General features: G+C 37.7%; 4 protein-coding genes across 15 annotated transcripts; 2 read left to right on the top strand and 2 right to left on the bottom strand.

Moving 5' to 3' along the window:
- Positions 1 to 289: 289 nt before the first annotated feature.
- On the bottom strand, positions 290 to 10,282 carry LOC126582264 (DExH-box ATP-dependent RNA helicase DExH6-like). Its single transcript, XM_050246336.1, has 14 exons — positions 9,955 to 10,282; positions 9,631 to 9,721; positions 9,155 to 9,458; positions 8,965 to 9,039; positions 8,634 to 8,678; positions 6,289 to 6,379; positions 6,110 to 6,168; positions 5,431 to 5,592; positions 5,145 to 5,197; positions 4,791 to 4,824; positions 4,579 to 4,668; positions 3,483 to 4,487; positions 1,370 to 2,461; positions 290 to 1,249 (listed from the first exon to the last, which is right to left on the bottom strand). The coding sequence occupies exons 1-14, from the start codon at positions 10,046 to 10,048 to the stop codon at positions 611 to 613; spliced, it is 3,834 nt and encodes a 1,277-aa protein (XP_050102293.1). The 5' UTR covers positions 10,049 to 10,282; the 3' UTR covers positions 290 to 610.
- Positions 10,283 to 11,089: 807 nt separating this feature from the next.
- On the top strand, positions 11,090 to 16,379 carry LOC126634654 (WD repeat-containing protein 26 homolog). Of its 3 annotated transcripts, none has more exons than XM_050305186.1 (5): positions 11,090 to 11,248; positions 12,202 to 13,083; positions 13,903 to 14,004; positions 14,769 to 15,398; positions 16,001 to 16,379. In XM_050305186.1, exons 2-5 carry the CDS (start codon positions 12,295 to 12,297, stop codon positions 16,217 to 16,219), a joined length of 1,740 nt encoding a protein of 579 aa, XP_050161143.1. In that variant the 5' UTR covers positions 11,090 to 11,248; positions 12,202 to 12,294; the 3' UTR covers positions 16,220 to 16,379. The 3 variants fall into 3 exon arrangements, with proteins under 3 accessions (XP_050161143.1, XP_050161144.1, XP_050161145.1); XM_050305187.1 differs by lacking the exon at positions 11,090 to 11,248 and adding an exon at positions 11,255 to 11,477; XM_050305188.1 differs by lacking the exon at positions 11,090 to 11,248 and adding an exon at positions 11,255 to 11,547.
- A 268-nt stretch (positions 16,380 to 16,647) lies between these two features.
- Positions 16,648 to 18,408, bottom strand: LOC126634655 (oxygen-evolving enhancer protein 2, chloroplastic-like). The gene is made up of 4 exons (XM_050305190.1): positions 18,062 to 18,408; positions 17,607 to 17,839; positions 17,448 to 17,498; positions 16,648 to 17,228 (listed from the first exon to the last, which is right to left on the bottom strand). The coding sequence occupies exons 1-4, from the start codon at positions 18,321 to 18,323 to the stop codon at positions 16,968 to 16,970; spliced, it is 807 nt and encodes a 268-aa protein (XP_050161147.1). The 5' UTR covers positions 18,324 to 18,408; the 3' UTR covers positions 16,648 to 16,967.
- A 1,702-nt stretch (positions 18,409 to 20,110) lies between these two features.
- On the top strand, positions 20,111 to 23,657 carry LOC126583832 (reticulon-like protein B8). 10 transcript variants are annotated; one of them, XM_050248357.1, is made up of 7 exons: positions 20,111 to 20,296; positions 21,248 to 21,318; positions 21,890 to 22,077; positions 22,200 to 22,380; positions 22,486 to 22,630; positions 22,929 to 22,998; positions 23,288 to 23,657. In XM_050248357.1, the coding sequence occupies exons 2-7, from the start codon at positions 21,311 to 21,313 to the stop codon at positions 23,455 to 23,457; spliced, it is 762 nt and encodes a 253-aa protein (XP_050104314.1). In that variant the 5' UTR covers positions 20,111 to 20,296; positions 21,248 to 21,310; the 3' UTR covers positions 23,458 to 23,657. The 10 variants fall into 10 exon arrangements, with proteins under 10 accessions (XP_050104314.1, XP_050104316.1, XP_050104315.1 ...); XM_050248359.1 differs by lacking the exon at positions 21,248 to 21,318 and having other exon boundaries at positions 20,113 to 20,296; positions 21,895 to 22,077; XM_050248358.1 differs by lacking the exon at positions 21,248 to 21,318 and having other exon boundaries at positions 20,113 to 20,296.
- Positions 23,658 to 23,978: the final 321 nt, after the last annotated feature.

Genomic DNA, 23,978 nt, shown 5'->3' with positions numbered 1-23,978 from the left:
CCTTTGGCCCTCTAGACCCTTCGGTTGGTCTAAAAGATATCTCAGAGTAGATAAAACGCTTTTTTATTTCCAAATTGTTGCAATAGTCCACTTGCTCTTGATCGATGACTTGTGATAGGTAGTCCAACAAGTAGGGTTTGGCATTGCTACAGTTCAGAGAGACAACCACCAAAATTTGGCCATGTCGTTCAATAATAAGAGAACTTTATGGCTTCCTCTTAACCAAGATTTTCACTTCAAGCTTGTTACTGATATAAACTTATATGAACTGTTAATCAAACCAAAAACATTTTCGCTTTCACCGATCTTCTAACAATAAAATCGAACCTACGGTTCGGATGCGTTCATTTGTTCGCAGGAAAATGTTGGCAAATAAGAATTTCCTGGAGGAATACATGTCGGGAGATTTAGAACGATCAATGTGAAGGTATATTACACATCCTATAAAATGACAGAATTCATAACATGGGCCTAAAAGAGGGCAATGCAAATCTGTAGGTTGATCAATAACCACATCCGCCATACCCACCACTGCTAGGCCTTCTACGCGGCCAGCTTACGCCCATCTAACAGCCTACAACATGCAGTTAGATTCATTAGTAATCACCGCTTACCCGGCACCATTCCTACGCTTCTTCCTCGAAGTTGACTTAACTGGTTGGCCAACAGTCTGACTTAATGGCTCATTCACCTTTGCCCCTCCATTAATGCCAGGTAACCTAGTACCTTCTGATGGAGGCTTCTGGTGTGCAGTCATGGAAGCCGAATGAAGCGGTGGTCCAACGCTGTGACTTGAAGGGCCACTCAAGTTGGCTGCTTTGTTTCCTTTCACATAAGACCTCACTGCTCCATTAGCGGCAAGTACACTAGTACCTTGTGGTGGAGGCCTCTCATGTGGACTGAGGTGTGTTTGGTGTGTCCCATGGCTCACAAGTGCAGACTGATGTGTTTGGTGTGCGTTATGGCTCATAAGTGATGTTCCATGCCCCTCACATGGTTTGGGAGAGTAAGAAAGTTTATGGCCTGTGTTACGTGTTGGTTTAGAGTGTGGTCGGAGGATGTGTTGGTCATGTGAGTTACCGCTGATAAGAAATTGCAAGTATGCTCGACTCTCCAGCACAGAAGTCGGTGACTCCACAGATTCCTCCGGTAATGTGATCCCAGATAGACCATCATAAGATAGAGCACATGCGATAGCATAGACAGAGGCCCCGAGAGCAGGAGGCAAATCTTTCCTTGGATGCGTAACCTACAACAAAGTGAACAGAAACTCAGATTGGAAATCAACAAGGTTTCGGGATATAAATGAATTATTGTGAGGTACTGCAAATTGCGATGCAAAGTAAGCCGTAAAAGAATAATGAAGTACTTTGAATAAGATTGCTGTAGATAGGCGTTCTCTCAAGCAGTAAACTTGAGCAACATCAAGAGCTTTGGACCCAAAATGAAGCCAACAATCGACAATAACTTTGACTGATTTATCAGGAGACGACATAATTTTCTCCTCGCGTTGTCCACCTGACTTACGATCTATTTCCATTACATCTTCATCACTTCCATCCTCTATGTACTCCACATCACTCCCCTCGTCATTGTCATCATCATCATCGGCTGGAGCAACAGCAATTTCTGATGAAAGCAATAATAATGGAAGTGGTGCGACAACAGTGCAGTTCCGTATATTCATACCCCCATCCCCGCGAGTTACCTCATCATAAACAATCAAAGGACGTTCCCCAGGATTTGCCTTGTATGATAACTTAGTGTTAATTGAGTGGACGTGCAATTGAACTCTACCACCACTAGCAGTCTCTACTAAAGTTCGTTTCCCATTCTTGAGAGGAGGAAGCAATCTACCCACCATTGGATACAAACCGGCCACAAGAACAGCACGGAGTATACCTGGGTTCCTTGCATTCAAGCTACATCTTGATACATCCTCGGGAATAAACCCATGCCGACTTAGCTCCTTTTGGAGCTGCCCACGCATACCAGATAGCATGTGCATTGTGCTTGAAGACACAAAGTATCGAGAACAGAAATCTCTCTCTTGACCCCTTTCTTTTGCAGCCTTCCAGCAGTCAAATGCTGCAATGACTGCTAGCTGATCACTAAGGCCACCATACAATGAAGCAAGTTCGAATTTAGCAGCAGCAGCTCTCGTCCTTTCATCAGGTAACATAGGCAGGGCAAATGGATCCCTGTAGTCAGAAGCACATGCCAGAGTCAAAGCTGGGTCTAGACAGTTCATCAGTATTGCAAAGAAAAGCATCCTGCTCGTCAGTGGATGAACAGGTAGAGTGCCTAACTTCTCTCCAAGATCTGTAAGTTTCTCATCGAGCGACAGTGCCCCAATATCTTGAAGAACAGAAACTGCATTGCGTATGGTCTCTGCACGTGGGGGATCCAATGTCTTGCGCAAGAATTCTTCTACCTTGCATTCTGGGTCGAGTAACTTCACCTGTCAACCAGAACCAAAATCTCACAAAGCTTTAAGACATTACAAAGGGCTGGTTTGAGATTATGGTGCTTTTAAAAAAATGAAGCATCTTGTTAAAAAATCTAGAACATCAATTGTATTTGGTAAAACAAAAACCAAAAGTACTTTTAAAAAAAAAAACTGATGTCAATGACAGTAGAAAAGTAGAATTAGGGTCTACCATGCTTCTAAAAAAAATGTTTTTTTTTTTTCCAAAGCATAGTAATCAGTGGCCATTTAATGAAATTTTCAAATGGCAAGTATACCTCCACATATTTTACAAAATTACAATCATTGCCCCTACATTATTCTCTTGGACAATTATTATATCACATTAAATATCATATCCTTTTTAGTCATTTAACATATTCACATCAATTTATATAGAAGTTTACCAAACACTCAACAATTTTATTTTAGAGCTGTTTATTCTCACAACACAGCAGAGTTTTTTTTTTTTAAAGCACAACAATACCAAACTAGCCCTAAAAGCTACTCTTGTACAGCAAAACCATACAAATTATAAATTTAAACAACACTTGTTCTCTTATCACTTCGAATATTACTACCGCATATAATGCAAATCACTTTATATTAAGAATCAAGTTTCTGCAAGCAATTTGTGTGTTTAATACAAGCAGCATGCAAGAAAACAAAGAACAGAAGTGACTAAAACATAACTCAACAATTGCAAAACATCCCACCTACGTATGACACGCAGATATGCCTATCATTCTTATTTATGATCACACAACTCGTCATTTTACTAATTCTTTGGAAGTGGAATCTTTTTGGAAAGGGGGTAGGAGCAAGGGAATAACAATTATGTGGAACTTTAACATGTCAACAGTAGAACGATGCAACCATTTGGGCAAAAGTATTTTCTTCATAGACGTAGACTTTGTACTAATGTTAACAGAGAACTGATACAATGCAGTAAATAAACAGGTATGAAATCTCTGTCATGATTCAAAGAGGTTCAAAAAATGAGCAGAAATGTTACCTGAAGACAGAGCTCCTCAATTGGCATTCTCTTAATCTCAGGCTCCTGAAAGTTTGGCAATGAAGCTTCTCGAAGTCTAGAATAGAGATGATAACAGATTCCAGGCTGGCAACGGCCTGCTCGGCCCTCTCGCTGCTTGGCATTTGCCTTTGACACCCAAGAAGACTGAAGAGTTGATACATTACTATAAGGATCATAATTTTTTTCTTTCATCCGACCAGTGTCTATAACATAAACAACATCATCTATGGTGATGGCAGTTTCAGCCATATTAGTTGAAAGAACAATTTTACGGCAACCGTGAGGGGGACGTTTGAAGACCTTCTTTTGCTCAAAAGATGGAACCATCGAATGTAGAGCTATTATCAGAAACCTTGAAGAATCTCTGAAATGTGGATTCATAAGTAATCTCTCCCGGGTTTTATTTATATCGTCCCACCCTGGAAGGAAAACAAGGATGGCTCCATCTTTTGAATCATTACAAATTTTTTTTAATAATTGCTCTATAAGAACCACATCAATATTTTCAGGATTGAAATATTGGAGATATTTATCAAGTAACAGTTGTTCTTTCATTGAGTTAGAAAGAGAATTTTCTATATGCTCTTTCAATATCTCAACAATTTCTTGCTGGTTTTCCCGTTCAGCCAACTCCAATGCGGTTGTTCCATCCTTGGCCCGTAAATGGCAGTCAGCAGCAAAAGATAAAAGCATGCAAACATATGCAGTTCTACCCTTTCCAGCAAACACCATTAACGGCGTAAGTCCGGTTAATGAATGCTGGTAATCAAAGACTTTGTGTGTTCCTTCAGTAGAAAGCAATTCTAGAAGGCGATCAAACTCATCATTAGACCAAGCCAAATTAATAGCTTCATCTAAAGCAAGCTTATCTTCCTCGGTTAAGTCAGGGTCTTCAGTTTGTAAACCTACTACAGTGTTATCAATGTGATTATGTTCTGCAGATTTCAGGATAGAAAGTACATCCTCTAAATAGAAACTTTTAACCTGAAAAAAAGAACCACAAGATCAACATATTAACAAACCACAGTATTTTTTCAAACCACTGACAAGTCACTATCTGAGGAAGAGATTTTACAGGATAAGTGAACCCAGGAACACGGATAATTGGGCAGCCACCAAAATATTTTGAAAATCGTTCAGCATCAACAGTCGCACTCATTAATATCTGTTAGGTTAAGAATTATAGGAAAGAGACCGTGGATCACCAGTTAATATAAGTTCCTAAAAAAAGAGAAATGTACAAATGTTGGTGAGAATCACCAAAACAGAAGACATGTTTGAACTAACCAGATGTAGATGAGGGTGTGAAGAAAGCATGTCTCTGCACATAAACCACACACAAAAAAATAATAAATATAGAAAAAACAGAATAGAAAGTTCCAGATTGATAAACTTTGCAAGAGTTATCTGCATTCTAGAGTTAATGTCCACCAGTAATGAATTACAATACACGGTAGCACGTCGCTCAAACATTTCTCCACTTGACTATTTGATAGTATTATTGCTACTCATACTTGGCTTTTCCCAAATTTAAGTTACTCTAATTTGAGCTCTTAAGCAAACCAAAAGCATATAGACATCGAGGCTAATTAACACAAGCAAACAACTCAATGGTGATAAATTGGTATGTTGTAGAGATACCTGATAATTGCTAGCATCAAATCAGCGTAGCGATCCCTTTCATGAATTTCATCCTACAGAATGAACACCAGTAATTGTAATTGCAATCCACAATAACACAAACAAGGAAGCATATATATGAGAGCACATGTTTAAACTGGTATCGATAAAATTAGTTCAACAGCATATGCCTAATACAAATGAATGAATGCACATATGAACCTTCCAGCCCTATAATCTAATTACTAGAATCTGTTCCTAGGTTCCAGAAAGAAATTAAAAAATCCACATGAAGAAAGTACAGTACCACTATAATGGTCGTTATGTCAGCAAGATTATGCTCGGTATCTTTGTTTGAGGCATCTGCTTTTGATCTATCAGCACCTCTGGAAACTAGCATCCTCAATAAAATTCCATTTGTGCAGAAAACAATTGATGATTGCCTCCCAGCTTTACTTTCCAACCGTATCTAACATTGCCAAAAGTACACAGGTTAATTAGTCACAAGTTATAAGTAGTTCGAAAATCCTATTAGACAAGATAGATAAGACTTGGAATCTAATAGACCCTATGCATACTTCCACACAGAAATGTATAATCACAAGGAATATAACCTTCCCTGGTTTAATATAAACCCCAAGAATATATTTAATACCAAATAACAGAGAATGACACAACCAACCAACTTTACATGTTGACAATCAGACCAACCAAAAACACCCAACAAAGGTGTTCACAACAAGTTCTGCCCTCTAATTTCCAATGAAAAGATTAATTTGTTCAAACTCTCCAGATTACTGACTAATGACTTGCAAAACTCAGGAGTATATTGTTCCCTAGTGACAGTCATGTCTAGTAGATATACCTAAACTGAATACAAGGCCGCTAACAATACAACTTGCCTTCTAACAACAATGTAAGACAAAATGGTCATTCATAAGATAAAAGACAAACTACACATTAAAACAACTCATGAGTAGCATTACCTTGTATCCAATATCATCTCCGACATTTTCTCCTCTTTCCTGAGAGACTCTCTCAGCAACTGGACACCAAAATACAAAGCATTGAACTTTTTTTTTGTTTACAATGAGAAGAGAAAAGGATATTAAAAAAAAAGAACCTAAAAGTTCTGTATGCAGAAAAAATAGTCTCAAGGGTCAACCTGAAGTGGCTGAGATACGTCGAGGTTGAGTACACACTATTTTACATGCCTCACCCTTGCCCCACATGTGGTCCAAAATAAATTGTGGGACCTGAACCACATTTTAAACAAACACAGCGTCAAATATAATCACAGAAAGTAATGATGGTAAGTACCTTCATAAAAATATCAATGCTACGGTATATTAAGCAGAAAAAAACTAGTGCGCAGTGTAAAGGTAACATCAAAGAAATGTTAGAAGCATGTCATATACATCTTCACATGACTGATAAACACAAGGTAACTACTAAAGCTTATCATAGAAACAGATTAATCCAATGAATATAAGAACCTGATCAAGATTTTAACTCCCAATTCCCAATGATGACATTATTATTGCACTTTTGAAAATGCACATCCACAAACATTGTTAAGTCTAGATACTCCAACTCTCCTTTTTTGAAATGCTATTCACTAAATAAACATTCAAAATCTTGATGAATTTTTACTCCAGATGGGGACATGCACTGGGCTTAGTTTTGCAAAGTAAATGTACCACTTTTGCCATGGGAGCAGGTTTTGTAAGAGTTCACATCAACTAAAATATGTCATAAGCGTAGGCACTCATCTCCATGCAATTTTCTAGGTGTTCCTTGATCCCAAAACACCCAACAAAGATGTCTTCCCTTTATCCAACAAACTCTACTTGTCTGTATCAGATTTTCATGTAACCTTAGAATTTATAGCCACAATATTAGAAGTGCGAGTTCAGAGGTATCTAGGCTGTAAGATTAAAAGTGAGCCTGTTTTAATCCTATTGTAATCCTAACTAAATATCGTAAACTTGTCTTACTAAATTCAAAACCATTTTAGATTACAAATCTCCTCATAGTTCTAACAAGCAACCCCTACTGACTTACATTTTTTTGTCATCACTATGGCTCATCTAGACAAACATCAAGACATTTATTTTTTAATAGTAATTTTATTGTAACCACTGAATTGAAGGCTCAGGTCAATTAGCCAACATGTACCATTCATCAAGACTTATATCCAACTTAGTCCCCTAAAAATCATAGTATACACCTAAGACCTAACAAACCACAACTTTTATACGCAATCAGTATTTCCTAAAGAACAATGGTAGTTCCATGAAAGGAAAAGTTAGTAATCATATAAGAAAAAACCATTCAAAGTTGGTCAACCAAAAATGAAATACGAAAAGACAGGGTTGATGCTAAATATCAAACAAGCAACACCCCTCGTATTAAAACATCAAGCTTTCAAAAGCAATAGGTTCATTACCCAATTAATGTTAGCATGATCCTCCATATTCATTTAACATATATTAAAAGTTTAGGAATTAACTTCCACCCTAGTACCCTACCATGTCATACAAGTAGTATCAACCAAATCTCCTTTAGCAGTCACTAATAAATGAGTCAATTCCCACACCACCAAAAAAAGATTTGATCAACGTGCCTCCTGATGAGACACAATGCCTAGATCGTGTCAAAGTTTAATTCAATCACCCAAAAATTAATTATAGGACCCAAGTCTTTTGTAGAATCAGGTCAAACAATTAACTATGGGTGGTGCTATCCACACACCCATTTTTACTTCTCACACACTCTTCTCAATTTTTGGCCATCGGATCGAATGAATTATAGAAGATCAATGGACAAAAATTAACAAGAGTGTGTGGAGGGTGAAATGTGGTGTGTGAATAGCATTATCCTTAATTATTTGCCAGATTCAGGTTTAACATTAAATATATGTGTGTGTGTGTGTGTGTGTTCGATGTAGCTTACTGTACCATATATGAGAATTGAGGAGCCTTGGCCTTCCACCTATCATGCATCAGTGTCTAAGCATTCAACCCACAACTATGTATGCCGACTATCTCCTTATCTATGCATTTACAAGCTCATAATTATACTTCTAACAGAGTTGTTCACGTTCCTTAAGTGTTCTAAATCAGCTAAACCTGCCTCCAAATTCATGACTGAATATAAATCTCGCTATTATATGATCAGCTTACCAACCAAACAGGGTTTTCTTGCAAGACCAGTACATGCACTCCACAAATATCATAAGACAGTAAAACATCCTTACTTATCAAGCTCAAAGTTGCTTTTCTTATCTTTCATTTATTTCCAATCTTTCCAACTCGCTGATTGATTTCAACAAAAGTCCTACTAAAAAGTAAATGAACAAATGAAGCTCTAAAACAACTAAACACTTCATTGCTAAAACACAGATAAATTTGTGAGAAAAAGATATGACATGAAATTCCTTTGAAACAGAGGTTCAAGACACATTGTGATAAATATACCATAAAGAAGACAAAGCAAAGAAATTGTAACCTGTGTTGTTTTTCCGCACCCAGTCTCACCAGATATAAGAATGACCTGTTTTCAAACATAGAACAAACATTAAGCCCCAAAACCTATGTAAGAAATACATTCAAGTTGAATGAAGGTTCAATAATGTAGGCAAAACAGGGATTCTAGTACCCAGTAACAAACCCCATCATGTTCGGGAAAGGTAACATCACATATCTAGCTTAAACTAGGGAGAACCAAAATAATATCATACTTAATGGGATCAGATCATAACTAATAACTTTTATTTTTTTTTACAAATTGCTAATAACTTTTAAAGCACCAAGTATGTGATTTTTTTTTTTAAATTAACCTGGTGAGATTCAACTGTCGATGTAATGACATCCTTGTAGGACATAATTGGAAGCTTGGACTTGTCTTCAAAAATCTGCATGCACAAAGCCACAAAAACCTTGTCATGCTGAGACTACTGTTTTGAAAATATGACTTAAAATTTGTGTAGAATGATACTATGGGTATAACATCAGTGAGCTCAGAAATACCTTTCTCAAGTTAGCGTTATTCTTTAATTTAGAAGCAAGTGATTCCACTTTCTTTGCAATTTCTTCCTTGTTCATCAAAGGCTTGCGAAACGTATTGTCCCTCTTCCGCTGGGCACTCTCATTCTTATTGCTACTTTTCCCAGACAATTCTAAGTCCTCCACTTCATCACCAGGTGGGTAATGTACGAACAAGTCACTTAATACTTCTTTTGTGCCTTCGGAAAATGTCAAGGAACTGAGACTTGGTACATCAGTGTTCTTCTTTCTAATTTTGGAAACAGAGATACACCGGTGTTCCCCTTTCCTATACAGAGTTCAGGTTCATTATCAGTAAACCAAGTAGAAAAGGGCCAAAATGCTGACCGTGCAGATGGGAAAGCCGAAAATTTTCTCTTTTCTTTCAGTTCCAAAAATACGGGAACATGTAAGCTTCTCTCAAATTGAAATAACCCACATTTTGTCACAAGCACACTCACCCTTTACTCTTCGATTTCATAGACCATCTCCTGCATTGTTCATGCACGAAAGCCCGTTCGAAGCTCGAGAGACCGGCCTCGAATGTGTAAACTGCAATCAGATTCCCATATTATTCAAAAAGTAAATAAACAAACATTCATACAAACATCAAAAGCACCCTGATTTTCAAAAAATAAAACAAAATCAATGACTGGGTATTTTCGAATCACAAAAACCCACCAAGAAACGGAAGCGAACACGGATTAAAATGCAATCAATTGCAAAAATTGATTAGCACACAGTTTAACCCAGGAACTTTAAATTAATAAAAATTAAAACTTTACCTTCATCAGTTGAAGCGTTGAACCGCTCGAGTGCATCAAGTAATCGGTTCTTTGTGGGTTCATCAACTTTAGTATGTTTCTTCTTCCTCGCCATCTCTCTCCCTTCCTTCGGCTCCGGCCTTCTTCTTTTTTGCTTCTTTGTTCGTTAAATTCCGAATCTGGGCCTGAGTTACAGAAATGCAAAGGCTCGAGGAAGAAGAAGAAGAAGAAGAAGATTGATAGAGAGAGAAAGAGAGAAAGTCGGTGGAGTTGTGGAAGGTTGGGGTATCGGCGTCTGGCTCTGCCCTGAATAGTTGGCGACTGCTGCTGGTTGCGAATGGTGGTGTTTTGAGTTGGGCTGTGTGTTTCGCAAGTTAGTAGTGCTTTTGGCCCTTCTTCGGCATATACTTTTTTTTTATGCTTTGATTTACATGAGCGGTGGGGGCGCCGCTAACCCTTTATTTTTGGCTATGACTTTAGCTTAACCGCATTCTACCGAAGTTTTAAGTTCAAATCTCGTTATTTATGCAAATGTAAGCATTCTGATGAAAAAAATATATCTAAAAAGAAAAATTGTAAACTAATTTCTTCACACACGTTATTTTATGTGCAAATATGTTTTTCACAATGTTTATATTGATTTCGATGAATAAATCTCATCAAGCGTATAGCTGAAATTCATGACTCACATTGTAAAGGTCATATTGTGATTTATTAATAGGGTTTCTCATGTTAAAGTTTCATAGGTCGCCCAGGGGTCCATTACTAATTAAGTTAGATTTCTGATATAGGACTTTATATTATTCAATAGACTCAATACGAAGATTTGTCAACAAATATATAATAGGACAATTATAGTAGTTGAGCATTGATATTATTATTTATATGAGTCGAACCTGAAATCTCTTATTAGAAGATAAGAAAGAACACATACTCAACTTAAAAAATGTAGTTGAGTTCAAGTATATATAATCTAGTGACGGTATCGAGTCGTATATAAAGTCGGTTTATCGTTAAAAAAATAAATATGTTAACCTAAAAGCCCAGCCCAAGGCATTGGCCCAAATTTGAACTGTGGTCTACCACCAAGACAGCAAATCTGCAATTTAGAGGTAAAAAGTCATTAACAAGAATCAAATTCTAACTTTTATTACAACTAGTAAACGAGCCATAAAATTGGAAGATTGTGAAGGCAGCACAAGTAGAACTTGCAGGACTCATCTCTCTGACTCTCTCTCTCTCTTTAACATATAACCCCCATTGAGGTGGTTTCCTCCACGCAAAAGAGGAACTCTCAGTGTGTTATACGATAAAGGTACCGGTATATCTATATGCTTTATTCATCCCTTCAAAATCCCCAAATCATTTACCCATTTGGCATTCATTGAAATCTGCAATCTGCTCTTTCTTTTTTCACATAATTTCATCATAATTATCGCCTTAATCTGCTGCTTGCTCGCCTATATTACTTCTGAGGGTGTTTCTGTATTGGGTTCTTCTTCTTTTGATCGGAATCGGTTCCCAAACCCCGAATCGGTTTCTAGGTATCTTGGATTTTGCTTTGTTTGTGCTTCTTAATCTGGGTTAATCTTGTGACGGCTTCTAATCCTCTTGGTTGGTTCTCATTTCTTGCTGAACTTGTTGGATTTTTGTTCTTATGTGTTTATATGTTTTGCATATCGAAATTTTCAAGGTCAGATTTCGTGTTTCGGTTTGTTTTGATTGCTAAGATAGTAGGATTCTGCTACTTTTGATTGTTTCTGATTTGGGTTCTGATCTATTATCACTAAGATGTGTTTTTTTAGGTGTTAAAAACGATGTCTTTCCCTTTCTTGGTAAATTTTAGCTTTTCTTGAGCATATTATGGACTGAAATCGGACTGATTCTGTTTCCTTAAATGGTATATCATCAGTTTGGTGTGTTCTTCTTAAGCTCTTCAGGATTCATGGTATCAGTAGTTTGATGATTGATGTACATTATTGATCTTAGAATATGGACCAGTCAACTAATGATTCCTTTGCTTATATCTTTGACTCAACCTTGAAGTCATTGAATGGACTTGCTGAAATTGTAAATTTTCAGGCATTTGCGGTAAAAAATTTACTGGTTCTAGTTCCAATCAGATCTTGTAAAGAAGTTTTAATGCTCTATGTAGATGGTATTATATGATTGGGTTCTTTCTTTTGTGTGCTCAACTTAGAGATGTTAATGTTGTGATGGATAAGACTTTAGCTTTTAGATATTCATTACCATTTCTACTGTATCCAGGAATTTGTTTCTTGTCTTCAACTGGCTGTCTGAAATTACTTACTTCTTGCTTCTCTACCGTTGTATTAATATATGGGCTGAGGTGCACATTTCATGGGAGGTGTGGGGGATGAAGAACCAGCCACAAAACGCATGAAATTATCCGCTGGAGAATTGAGAGGACTTTCCAACGGTTCATCTTGTGCAAAGCCTGTAGCTGGCTCTTCAAGAGACTTGATGGCTCGGCCCCTACCATCTGAAGGGGACGAACAGGTTGTTGGTTCAAAAGGAGTTATTAAGAGGGTGGAATTTGTTCGACTAATAGCTAAGGCGCTATATTCTCTTGGCTATAAGAAAAGTGGTGCTCATTTGGAAGAAGAGTCTGGGATACCATTGCATTCTTCTTTCGTAAATCTCTTTATGCAGCAAATTCTGGATGGAAACTGGGATGGAAGTGTTGACACATTGCAAAAAATTGGTCTATCTGATGAAACCATTGTTAAATCAGCCTCCTTTATGATATTGGAGCAGAAGTACTTTGAACTTCTAGATGAAGAAAAAGACATGGATGCGTTGAAGACATTGAGGACTGAGATTGTGCCTCTCTGCATCAATGGTAGTAGAGTTCGCGAGCTTTCTTCCTGCATAGTTTCTCCTTCATTTGGTGGGACTCCTGGTAAGAACATTGTGCGGGCCAAGTCTCGATCAAAGTTACTGGAGGACTTGCAGAAATTGCTTCCCCCAACACTTATGATACTTGACAGACGGTTGGAACATTTGGTTGAACAGGCCCTTGTCTTACAACGTGATGCTTGCATTTTTCACAACACCTTGAACGAGGAAATGTCATTGTACACTGATCATCGGTGTGGGAAAGAGCAGATTCCTTCTCAAACGTTACAGGTTGGAACTAGATTTGGTTGAAGCTTTAATAGAGTGCTGTGTGCTTATCAAGTTTACTGATTTGGTCATATATAATATGGTGTATGCAAATTTTTGTTCTTCATTTATTTTGATCTCAGTTATCTCATCTTAATCTCTTGAAGTTAAGTAATATTAGTGAATGGGTCACAATCTAGGGTAAGCTGAGATTATTTAATAAGTCTTCATTTATTGGGGGTTTATGTACCGTGAGAAGCAACTAGCCATTCTGTTTGATAAGTTAGAGGATTCTTCTCCAGTCTTGTTCTTTTAGTCCTTCCAATTAGTTTGACTTCAAAATAGAAAATGGAGGGGAGTCAGTAAAAAGTATGTGGTATTATCCTTAGCATTTCACAAAACCATGAATAAAATTGGTGAACAATACTAGAAGGTGTGTATTTTATTCGGCACACGGGTAAAACTGTAAAGCCTGAGTTTCATTCTCCAACCTTTAAAATTTAACAGAATGTGCAACCCATGGTTTTCTTACAATGTATCAAGTGCTTCTGTAACTGGCACCACTTAATCTATGTTTGATTCCATCTTCATTGATTTTATTTTTGGTTTTGTTAGCCTGCATTGTTGCTATCTTCTGGTTCCATGACTTGCTATGTTAATGAAGATTAATCACTCATTCTCTCTCATCGTACTCTTTTGTTATGCTTTTTTGGTAGATATTTTATTTACCTTGTCTAGAATCTGGATTACCTCGCTCTTACATTTATAAATGCTACTGTGAATTTGGCTGTACATGATAATCATGTTTATTCTATATCTTTCTTATCACTTCCGATTTTACAGATATTACAGGCACACAATGACGAAGTCTGGTTTCTGCAATTTTCACACGATGGGAAGTACTTAGCTTCATCATCAAGTGATCAATCAGCAATCATATGGGAGGTAACTTTAATATCATATGGAGCTTAATCTTGTGTCGGCGGTCATCTATAAAGGTTGTCTTATATAGAAATTGATCACTCGTTGCTGCTTCCTTCTTCACATGTAGTTTCTATGCTGGCCTTCCATCTATTTTCACACTGTTGCATGCTTCTTTTCTGTTTCATCATGTATTAAATATATACTCATTCTGTGGTGCCCTAGATTAAATTGTTTGCAAGTGCATGAAACATAAGGATTTGTATCTGCATTTCTGTCCTTTTTTTTTCAAACATTGTTATCCTTTGTGTGTATCTGCAGCTTAGATGACACTTTTCCAACTAATGGCTGCGAGATAAGGATTTGTATGTTCAACAATTTCTGTTTATGACCTACATAACCTCATCTTGGGTGGGAGAATCTTTGAGGTTGGAATGTATACATTTGGGATAAGTACATGACGTATGCATTCATAGATATGTTGAGTTGCATAAAGAAGAAAATAACACGGTACACACATTAAATACGGTTAGTTTTCACCATACTTTTGAAAGGACTGTACTTGGCTGAGCCTGGCATGCTCAAGTTTTATCTGAACTCAAATCCAGGCTAACGTATGCGTGTTTTATATTGTTGCAATACAAAAAATTTAAAAGATAATATCAGTTTGGTTGGATAATTCTGCATGTAATTCTTATTTAACGTTATACCGCTTTCTTTTTGTCTTTTATTTTGATCCTATTATCTCAGAAGTATCATGCGCTAATCTTCTTCTTGTTGGGGTATAGGTTGATATGAATGGTGGGGTTTCTTTAAAGCATAGACTATCTGGTCACCAGAAACCTGTTTCCTCAGTTTCATGGAGTCCTGATGACCATCAACTCCTCACTTGTGGAGTGGAGGAGGCTGTCCGGCTTTGGGATGTTTCTTCTGGTGAATGTCTCCATGTTTATGAAAAACCTGGTGTTGGTCTGGTGTCCTGTGGATGGTTTCCAGATGGGAAATGTATATTCTCTGGTGTCAGTGACAAGAGTATCTGCATGTGGGAGTTAGATGGGAAAGAGCTGGAGTGTTGGAAAGGCCAACGAACTTTAAGAATCTCTGATTTGGAAATAACTAGCGATGGGAAGCAACTTATAAGTACTTGTAGAGAGAATGCTATATTACTCCTCGACAGGGAAGCCAAAGTTGAGACATTTATTGAAGAAGATCAAACTATAACATCTTTTTCTTTATCAAGAGATAATAGGTTCTTGTTGGTTAATCTTCTGAACCAAGAAATCCATCTCTGGAACATAGAAGGTGAAAACAAGCTTGTCGCTAAGTACAAAGGTCACAAACGCACCCGATTTGTTATCAGGTCTTGTTTTGGTGGACTTGAAGAAGCTTTTGTTGCTAGCGGTAGTGAGGATTCACAGGTAAAGAATTTTGTTAATCCTAAACCCTCTTTGCTTTTAGTTTTTAAGCAGAAATAGAAGAGTGATGCTGAAGCATTTTTTTGCTTATGTTTTCCTTTGAATAACGTCAATGTCGTATAATCAATATCACATGTCTAGACATATCAGTTAACAGCCATATAAATGTTCATGTTTAAATCTGTTATTAGTTATATGTCTTCCATCCTGCTTTTTTGTGAGTACAAGATATGATAGTGTAGTTCCGTTGATGCAGTTTCATTAATGACATATGAGACTGGCTTCACGTTTATTTTGTTCTTTTGTGTGTATTGTTTACATTGAGGGTTGAACCACTTTAGTCGCTCAGTGCCAGGGCATGGAGGCTAAATTAAAAACGCAGACATTTATATGTTAGTTTAATCCATTCTTTTTTGTTGGATATTTGTTCATTCATGCCTTTGTGTATTGCGGATGATGTGGATCATCTCGGACTGTCACTGTACGGTGAGGTCAACATGATCAATGGCATTAAGAGGACATCACAGGAGGACGTGTACATAAATGCTTTGAAGATTACTTGTCACTCCCCTTTCAGAGTGCTAATTGATGGTTTCACTCTGCAGGTTTATGTATGGCATAGAGGCTCAGGGGAGCTCATAGAGGCATTGCCGGGTCATTCTGGTGCTGTTAATTGTGTCAGCTGGAATCCAGCAAACCCGCACATGTTCGCCTCTGCCAGCGATGACCGTACAATTCGGATATGGGGCCTGAGCGAGCAAAAGGTGAAGCACAGGGGTGCACACAGCAATGGCATCCATTTAAATTGTAATGGAGGAACATGATAAAAAGACTTGAAAAAGCTAATCTCTGGTTATAATTTCTTTCTCTGACCATTGCTTTTTGTGTAAATGCCTTTTTATCATCTTCAAAAAATCAGACATTCATGTCAAACAAGCATGTGGATTGTGCAGCAAGTATTAATAAATTTACTGTTTCATTTTATTATCTTGATTTGTTTTCTTTGAATCGATTTCCGAACTTCTGTGCACGAGAAATTTCCTTGGTACGTTCTTCGGTAAACCCTAATTGTATGGGGGCAATCTGGCGATGCAGGCTTCCTCTTTCGTAGATTTACGTTTGTGCGTTATTCATTCCATGCTATTCATGCGTTAAGGGATTCTATTGCATTCAGATTTCAGAGGAACAGAAATTGCTGTCTGGTTTGTTCAGAATTGTTCTGAATCTCTCGGTATAAGTTTCCATATGGCAATTGGTGTTTAAATTCTATACCATTTATGAAGTTTCATAACGATAGAAACAATAGAACGAACATAGGAACTCTGACGCTCGAGGGTAAACGCTCTTAACCACTCGAGTAAGAGGCCCGTAATCTCTTTGACTTACACAAGCAGAAGAGATATGGTCCTTCTCTTAATTCCATGAAACAACTATATATGCTCAACCATTTCCTCAGTTATAGCCAACTCTTAAACACTTGAGAGGAGAAAAGAAGAAGAAAAACTAGAGAGCTCAAAGATAATTCACAATCTTAAGGTGATTTACATTACACAAACCCTCTCAAATAAATTCTTATGCAACACTGAAAGAACTTGCAGTGCTCTCTACAAACTTCCTTGCTCCTTTGAACCACCTCTTGTCTCCGGCTTGTGCCTTTAGAATGTAGAGCTTGCCGTCTTTCACGGTGGCTGTGATAAGCTGGTGCTTGCCTCCTTCATCTCCGTCGGCTGTCCTTGTCAACACAGATACGTAGTAGTACTGCTTTCCGTCAATCACTCGGCTAGAACTCTCCAATATGTTGGCTGTGGCCACGGCACCCGGGTCGAAACCACCCTATACCATATTCAAATTCAAATTCCATAAGAACTCACACAGTTGCCACCGTTGTGCTTTTCTATTGAGTATTTTTAGGATCACGTAGTTTTATTTGTTAAGTGATGTGACAATATTTCATTTGTTCAATTATGAACCTCGTTTAGTGACATAACGTTATTCAGTGAACAAATTTGGAGACTTTAGCATTATTTTTGTGTGTGTTATACAACTAATTACCTCGGATTCAGTCTTGCCAAAGTAGGCTTGTTTGCCTAGCAAGTAGTCCACCTAGAAAAACCCACACCATAACTGAATTGTTAGTAATTGGAAGTACTTGGACGATGTAATTGTAACATATTTTACATTGTCATCGGAAAAAAGAAGAAGCTAGTACACCTTCGCGAGGAATTCCTCGGGGGAGCCATAGTCGGCGATGGATTTCTTGTCGGTTGGGGTGATTGTGACGGACACATTGCTGTTGCTGTCGAAGTTGTCCTCGTACCTAAGAACTTGACCAGGGAACTCAACCTCTTTGCTAGGGTTCCATTTTGCAGGAATGGATAGCTTGAATCCCTCTCCAACGTATGGCAAGAAGTCTGTGTTCGACTTTGGCTTTCCGAAGACATTGGCTGCAGTTGCATTCAATCAATAATTATAAGTCACTTTGATCAATGCAGAATGAGCTCATTATACATAGATCGTGTTATGTTGCTAGACTGTCAGTTTGTACTACGCTTTAAGAAACACCAAACAATTCAAGTGTTCATATTGAAAAGATTGTCTGACAAGAGAACATTTCGTATATTAATTAACTACGTAAAGGTTTCGTAAGGGTGAGTGAGTGTGTATACCCGATTCACCATAAGCTGCATCAGCAGGGGAAACCTTGGAGCCAAGGGCTGCAGCACCGATGAGGACTGTGAGAGCCAACCGCCGTGAGACGTTAGCACCGCTCTCTTCTTCCTGGCCGGCTGCCTGCTTCTGGGCCCGGCAGATCACAACCTGGTTGTGCTTGTTGATGTTCACCACTTGGCGCTGTGACGACGATGATGACCGGGCAGAAGCGGCGGTAGTTAGTGCATGGTGGTGCAAAAAGCATGCAGTGGAGGCCATTTCCTTCACACTCACTCTTCTTTGTGATCGTCTCAAGTGTGGTGTAGAATGTGAGCTGGGGAAAGTTGGGTTTTTGGATATGTTAAGTTTCTTTGTGTGATACGTGAAGGCAAATGGTTGGTTAATTTTTGGATATTGGATCAGGGAATTGGATGACTTGGAAGATTAGATTTTGATGTGGGATAAGGTTGCAGAGGTTTTCATTGGTGACATGTGGCATTGTTCTCATTTTGCCTTTGTACATTTTTTGTTTCCAAGTCATGCATTTGCACTTTGGACATTTGTTATGTTTTCTGTAGGAGGGCCCGCCTGAGGAATGGACCAATTTAGTTATGGGTTTCCTTTGAAGGCCTCAAACTCCCTTCTAAAAACAAACCCGTCGCCGGCCGAACCGCACCGTCAAAGTCGGCTGATCGATGTGATCGGTTTGGCCTGGCTGCGGGGTTGTGTTGGCATAAAAAAATGGCTCAACCGAAGGAGTTGGCTCCATTTTCAGTTTTGGCATCTCGAGCTTGGTTACTGATCAAATTCAACTCTAGTTAAAAGCGCTTCTTAATACGTTTAGGATCACCAAACACTACCACTTACTACCACATTTAACGTTTAAACAAACATCCATTTAACTAAATCGGTATCCATTAATCATACGTAGACATTAATTAGTTAGAAGTTGGTAAGTCATGTTGTATGGCTCGATACAATACAAGTCGTTAATATGGATATAATAGCAATGAATAAACTCTGTTCAAAAGTGATGTGCGTGCGTGTGTGTATGTGTAGGTAGGTATTTTATTCTCACAAGTTATATCAGGTGATTCATGGTTACTAGCTTCGATACTTTTTTAGATAAAACTCGAGAATATATTCTCTCCGGATCTCTTTCACCAAGGTCATCGAATTAAGTGATCCGGATTTTTTAAATTTCATCCAACAACCCACCTGTTTTATTCCCTTAAAAACTATAATAATTTTTTAATGTTGGATGAAATTTCAAAGCCCCGAATCACTTGATCCAATGACCTTGGTAGAAGAGATCCGGACATAAAACTCCACCTAAAATCTAGTATGGTTTATTCGACCCAATTTCACTCAAGGTAATTGGGGAGGTTAAGTTAAAAACAATTCAGCGCTGGATCGGACTTAAGTAGTGAACCTACACTTGTCCATTGCACACCATACAAAACCATTTTTTTTTTTTTCACAATATATTCACGTGAATCTAATTGTTATTTAGTAAGTTCCACATGCATGTTGTGAACATCATTTCATTGTCATGGCTTCAATAATATTTCTGAGAATACAATTTGAGTGAGTGATAATTATAATTTAGCGATATTACTTTTTATTTGTAATTAAGAGATTTTGAAATTGAGTTTTAGAAATGACAAATGCGGTTTCAATTTAGTTTCTCTTTGATGTATATCGTTGTATCAAAAATAATAATATTAATACTAAAAATTTGATATAAAACGCCACTCACGAGAGTCGGATAGATAACTACCATTAAACTAAAGTGCTAAACCGCAATGATAAAAGTAATTGTTTTAATTTCAAACGATATTCTATACTAATTTATACTGAAAGACGGAGAAATAATTTCAACGCGATTGAAGAAGAATACACTAACTATTAGACAATCTACTATTTGCACCAAGATAATGATTTAAACAGAAATTTTCTTTCATTAAAAAGAAAAAAGAATATAGTTTACAGTTTACCAACTGCAAGTCTTCAAGGTAGAAATGCATGCGGCGACCGTTTGACTGCGCTTGCATACTTAACATCCCTTTTTCTAATAGAAAAACAAATATTCGAGTCCTGCACGCCAATTATCGTTAGTTTCTGGAGCTCTTTTTCTACTTGTCCTCTCCAACTTCAGTGCTCTGCACTCATATGCCATCATAATTCATAATCTACAAGAAGAACCCATCATCCTTTGCTTCTTCTTTCTTGCTCTAATCTTATCTCCTCAGGTAAAACCCATCTTTTACTTTTCTCTAGTTATTGCTTTATTTTACGTTTGGCTTAAATTCTGCAAATTGTTGTATTTTTTGTAATGAATTTTGATGCTTTGAATTGTAGAAATGGGGTTGAGTTTATTGTGATTTCTTTGTTTAGTTTCACTTTTCAAGAAGTGATTTTGTTAGAGGAAGTTGATTTTAGTTGATATGTGAAATTGAATTTCTGGGTCATTAGAATTTGGGAAGAATTTTGTTATCTTTGGTAAAGTTGTGTGAATTGGAACTTGTTTATATGGTTTGTTGTGATTCCATTTTCCAAAATTACGTCTTGGTATTGGTGGTTTTCCCCCCTAGTATTGTTAAATTGTTCAGCTTGGAGTATCTTTTAGGGAAACTTCCGTTTACAGTATTTCATTTAGTTTGTGGTTCTTGCCCTTTCTTGGCATAAAGTACCGATCACAGAGCGAATAGAAACTAGTTTTTTTTTTTTTTTGGCGTGTTGATGTCCTTATAGTAACACATGACAAATGCTCAATGCACAAACTTTCGTGTATTTATGGTTAATAAATTGGAGATATGGTGGTTAACAAGTACAAAGTTTTTATCGTCTACTGAGCAGCAATCGTGTTGGAGCTAGTTGAGTGAAAACTGTTATGCCTGCTTAGTTCAGTTGTTTCTGTTAGGCTACAATTTCTTTCTGTCAATGTGATTTCCCTTGTAATCTGTTTGATTTCATTGGAGGGCCATTTGAACTCCTCCACTCTATTCTACGCTTTCAGTTGGTAGTTTCTGGTTTGAACTGATAATTTGAGGAAAATCAATTTTATAAATAAATATGGGTCTTGTGGTAAAGAGGCTGTTTAATGCAAATTTTGTTTGTGTGATCTTCCAAATTTTCTTTTGCAAGATATTCTTCTGAATTTTTCCCTTTTGGTGGTCTACAATTTTTGGATGTGAGTCTAGATGCTGAGAGAATGTGGTTAGCTTGGAGCAATTTCTGTTACGTCTGTTCATGTGACTGACCCAATGATCCAGTTGAGAATCTGGTTAGCTTAGAGGATTTGGTGCTTTGTATATAAAGGTTGAATGATGCATAAGCACAAATCTTTTTTCTGCTGATCATGTATAAAGAGAATATATCATATGGATAGCAGTTTCCTTTTATTTGAGGCTACAAAGTGCAATGTTCTGCATTAGGTGCTTGCCTACCTTTTCCTTTTGTTGTGCCTGCATTATTAGTTACATTGCTTTAGCATGACCATTTTTGTGCCTTTATTTGTAAATCATTTAATGGGTGCTTAACCGAGGAGCATCCTGCAAGGCAGATGAAAAACTTGTGTGGTGACTGTTCCATTATGCAAAAGTTAGATACAGAGGCAACAGATGTATTGACATATGCATATAGCATGCACTATCTAAGCAGGGATGATTTTTCTAAATCTGTTTTTTTTTTTTTTTTTGCGGGGTTGGGCTGGGGAGGATGGGGATGGGAGGCAGACCGAGGAAAATTTCATTTCTTTATTCGTGCTTTTAAATAATTCCAAATTCATAAAAAAAAATTTCTGTATAGAGTTTCTCTCTTGACTAGAGTTTGTTTTCTTGAAGTGTAGCAGCAATGCCTGAGAAAATAACTACCGAGGACCTTGTGAACAACATCGCGGGCACACTTGCTGATACGAAACTGAAATCTAGCTCTTTATTTGGGGAAGAGACATCAAGCTCGGTGACCACTCAGTCCAACCGGCTGTTTGGACGCCAGAAACCTGTCCACCACATTTTGGGTGGAGGCAAATGTATTATAATTCTGTTTCATAATTCATTACATGCAATGATCATGTTCTATGCAATTATAAGTTGTTGCCTCCACCAAGTCTCCTTATATTTAATTCTTCTCTTTTATGGTTGAATTACGTAGCTGCTGATGTCTTGTTGTGGAGGAACAAAAAAATTTCAGCTAGTGTTTTAACTGCTGCAACTGTTGTCTGGATGCTCTTCGAATGGCTCAATTATCATTTCTTGACTCTTGTGGGGTTTGCTTTGGTTGTTGGCATGCTTGTTCAGTTCCTGTGGTCAAATTTTTCAGGCATGATTAGCAGGTCACTTTGCAATGTTGAGTTTTGAGCTTCTTCGTTTTGCTTGATTCCTGTTTTGTGTACAGTAGAGGTGAATATTGTGATCTCAGTATTGTTTCTCCTTGGCAGCAGTTCCCCATCTAAAGTACCTCGACTTGTTCTGCCTGAGGACTTATTCGTCAATATTGCCGTCTCAATTGGTGCTCAAATTAATCGAGGGTTGGCATTTGTTCAAGATGTGGCATATGGAGGAAATGTGAAGCAATTCCTTAAGGTATGTTTCAACTATTATTGTTCTTTCTATATTTATTATACGGATATGATCTAAGTTGTGAATGTTACTGGAAGATTGCATGTTAGCTGTTATATTAGATATGATTAAAGTACATCATATCCACCCTTCACTCACTATGCATCTCAACCATGTATCGTTGATCTGATGACTGATATGCAGGTCCTCAAATGAGGTCCTCAATTTAAGTTATCGTAGGAATGCCAGCCTGTTCTTATATACTTTTACCTAAAGTCTTAGTCTTTAAAGATTGTACTGAACTGTTGAGGTATCCTCTCAGGTTGTAGGATGCTTGTGGATTGCTGCTGTGATAGGAAGCTGGTGCAATTTGCTGACCATTTTGTACATTGGTGAGAGCTCCAACCACTAATGATAACGAGTCTCTCTTGTTGCCGCATGATCTGATACATCACATGTTCTGTCAATAGGATGCTTAAAATTTGGGATAACCATGAAGATGGTCGGGAGAAAAAGTATTTGATAGTCATCCGAATTTTGCATTTACATAACAAAAGCTTCGTTTTCTTTCACCATTTTGCGTTATGCATCACTCTCTGCATGGAATTGAAAACTAAGTTTTACGGTGCGTAATCTGGTTTTGTGTATATGCAAGAGAACTGATGCTTCGTTCTTTGTTAGGTTTTGTTGCTGCTCACACATTGCCGGTTCTGTATGAGAGATACGATGATCAGGTTGACAGCTTTGTATACCAGGTCCTCGGGCTGCTTCAACACAATTACCGGAAGCTGGATGCCGGTGTCCTCAGCAAGATACCTAAAGGAAAGCCGAACCGGAAGAAGTATGAATAGATTCATTTAGCAACGTAAATATTACTTCCCCAATAGCTCAGGAGTTAGATTGGATTATCATGTTCCAAAAGAGGGGAATGTAGGGGTAAGAAACATTGAATATCACTGTTTGTAGGGACAGAAACCAGTCGGTCGTGTGATTATTACTGAAGCATATGTACTGTTCTTGAGAAGTTCCAAATTCAACTGCCATTTAATCAGTTCTTGTTTTGAGATTGTAATCCATAAAACTCAAAGTAACAGCATTAGACCAAACGAACTCGATCTTAGTCTAGCGGTTAATCCAATTTTGGAAGATGTCCGAAAGTTCGAATCTTGAGAAAGGTCAAAGAATGGAAGATTGTACCAGTTGGTTGAGGCACGTGCAAAGGACGGGTCCAAATTCACTCTCAGGGATTAAGGTTTGAGGTTTTCGTCCAAATTTAGATTACTTCTAGCACAAAATTAGTAGCTGTCACTTAGTACTACGGTCTAATAGTATTCTTTTTCACTTGTAAGTAAGAGGTATTGAGTTCGATCTT

This window comes from Malus sylvestris, chromosome 9 (genome assembly GCF_916048215.2).
Source record: "Malus sylvestris chromosome 9, drMalSylv7.2, whole genome shotgun sequence".
NCBI classification, from domain to species: Eukaryota; Viridiplantae; Streptophyta; class Magnoliopsida; order Rosales; family Rosaceae; genus Malus; species Malus sylvestris.
This window is presented reverse-complemented; position numbering and strand designations above follow the sequence as displayed.

Coding starts and splice junctions, on each gene's coding strand:
- LOC126582264 (XM_050246336.1), bottom strand. CDS start 10,048: ATGGCGAGGAAGAAGAAACATACTAAAGTTGATGAACCCACAAAGAAC. Junction 9,040..9,154: donor ATAACGCTAACTTGAGAAAG/GTATTTCTGAGC, acceptor TTGTGCATGCAG/ATTTTTGAAGACAAGTCCAA. Junction 5,198..5,430: donor ACATAACGACCATTATAGTG/GTACTGTACTTT, acceptor TTCATTCTGTAG/GATGAAATTCATGAAAGGGA.
- LOC126634655 (XM_050305190.1), bottom strand. CDS start 18,323: ATGGCCTCCACTGCATGCTTTTTGCACCACCATGCACTAACTACCGCC. Junction 17,840..18,061: donor TGCAGCTTATGGTGAATCGG/GTATACACACTC, acceptor ATGCAACTGCAG/CCAATGTCTTCGGAAAGCCA. Junction 17,499..17,606: donor CCGAGGAATTCCTCGCGAAG/GTGTACTAGCTT, acceptor GGGTTTTTCTAG/GTGGACTACTTGCTAGGCAA.
- LOC126583832 (XM_050248355.1), top strand. Junction 22,078..22,199: donor CATTTTGGGTGGAGGCAAAT/GTATTATAATTC, acceptor TGAATTACGTAG/CTGCTGATGTCTTGTTGTGG. Junction 22,631..22,928: donor ATGTGAAGCAATTCCTTAAG/GTATGTTTCAAC, acceptor GTATCCTCTCAG/GTTGTAGGATGCTTGTGGAT.
- LOC126634654 (XM_050305186.1), top strand. CDS start 12,295: ATGGGAGGTGTGGGGGATGAAGAACCAGCCACAAAACGCATGAAATTA. Junction 13,084..13,902: donor TTCCTTCTCAAACGTTACAG/GTTGGAACTAGA, acceptor CCGATTTTACAG/ATATTACAGGCACACAATGA. Junction 15,399..16,000: donor GCGGTAGTGAGGATTCACAG/GTAAAGAATTTT, acceptor TTCACTCTGCAG/GTTTATGTATGGCATAGAGG.